Source organism: Entamoeba dispar, genomic scaffold, assembly GCF_000209125.1.
Source record: "Entamoeba dispar SAW760 scf_1105229459755 genomic scaffold, whole genome shotgun sequence".
Taxonomy (NCBI): domain Eukaryota; phylum Evosea; order Mastigamoebida; family Endamoebidae; genus Entamoeba; species Entamoeba dispar.
The window spans coordinates 1-1,428 of NW_001853851.1; the positions used below are offsets into that span (position 1 = coordinate 1).

Below are 1,428 nucleotides of genomic sequence, written 5' to 3' on the forward strand. Positions count from 1 at the left end.
CAGTGAGTTTTTCAAATACTTACACTGTAGAAATAATGATAGGACAAACCTCATGAGGACTGAAAAATAACAAATGTCGTGTTCTTCAAACACTCTCGGAATAAGTTCTTTTGTGCTTTTTAAGAACCTTAGTGGAATGCAAAAGATTGAAGACCAAGAAAGAGAAAGGACTGAGTATGAAAAGAATCATCCCATTAAGATTCCAGAAAATGAGAAAGAGTTTATCGAAGAGTATGACAATCTCATCACAGAGATTGATACCCAAAGAAAGAAGAATCAAGAATGTCTTGGACAAGAATGGAAATACTACGAAGTACTTAAAAGAATCACTGAAACATATGAGTTGGTTATCAAAAAAAGAGAGAACCAAGCTATCGAAACAGGAAAACTAAAGAACCAAATAATAGATAGAATGATCAACATTAAAGAGAAGAAACTCAGAGAAGTAGTTACAAACGAAAACACTCAAACCAAAACAAAAGAAATATCACAAATAACTTTTGAAACAACAAAGAAGGAATTAGAAGTGATGAAAATTGCTGGATTAAATGAAATTACATTGACAATAAAAAATTTCAGTGAAAAGATATTTTACATTAAGGCTCTTCGTATGTTTACTATTTTCCAAGTAAAAAGTCTTTTGGAACCTATATCAGGGGTTTCTTCTGCAGATCAAAGATTGATTTGTTCAGGAAAACAACTTGAAGATAAGAGTACATTATTAGATTATGGAATAACAGACAAATCGATTATTTATTTAGTTTTGAGGCAAAGAGGAGGTAAACCAGTGATCTTATTGTATGATGATAAAAAGAAGATAAATGAAGCAGTGAGTGTGAACATCAAATTTAATGAGGCAATGGACATTGGGGCAACATATCCAGAAATTAAAACAATAAAAGAAAGTGAAAAAATAAAAGAGTATGAATGGAAAGGAACGTACAACAGTGATGGAGAAAATAACTGTAAAATAACTGTTGATGGAAAGGAGGTTGAGTATTTGTTTTGGGAAGGTATTTGTTTAAAAGAATCTGAGTTTAAAGGGCAACAAATTGGAATTAGTCAACAACACTTTGAAGAAGAATTAGATGAGTTATTAGAGCGTCTTGGATTAAATGAACGAGAAAGAAATGATTTTATTGTTTATTGGATTACAAAGTTAGGAAAAAGAAAGTATCATCTTGTCACTATTTGTGACTCAAAATTTGACAAAGAAGTTGCGTCATTAACAGTTAGTGGATTTGAACAAACTCATCGAGTTATGTTGAAATTTGAAGAAACCAAAGATCTATGTGGATTAGAAGGAGTGAAGAGTGTTACAAAACGACAAAGACCAACTGGAAAGTATGTGATAGAATGGGGAGCAATTTTGGCATGATTCTTAATTAACTCATTCTTTTTTAAGACATTTTTTGATGATACAATGAA

At 31.2% G+C, this 1,428-nt stretch overlaps 1 protein-coding gene across 1 annotated transcript; it reads left to right on the forward strand.

The window, feature by feature from the left end:
- Positions 1-73: 73 nt before the first annotated feature.
- Positions 74-1,378, forward strand: EDI_240150 (ubiquitin, putative; the record flags this gene model as incomplete). Its single annotated transcript, XM_001736358.1, has 1 exon — positions 74-1,378. One exon carries the CDS (start codon positions 74-76, stop codon positions 1,376-1,378), a length of 1,305 nt encoding a protein of 434 aa, XP_001736410.1.
- Positions 1,379-1,428: the final 50 nt, after the last annotated feature.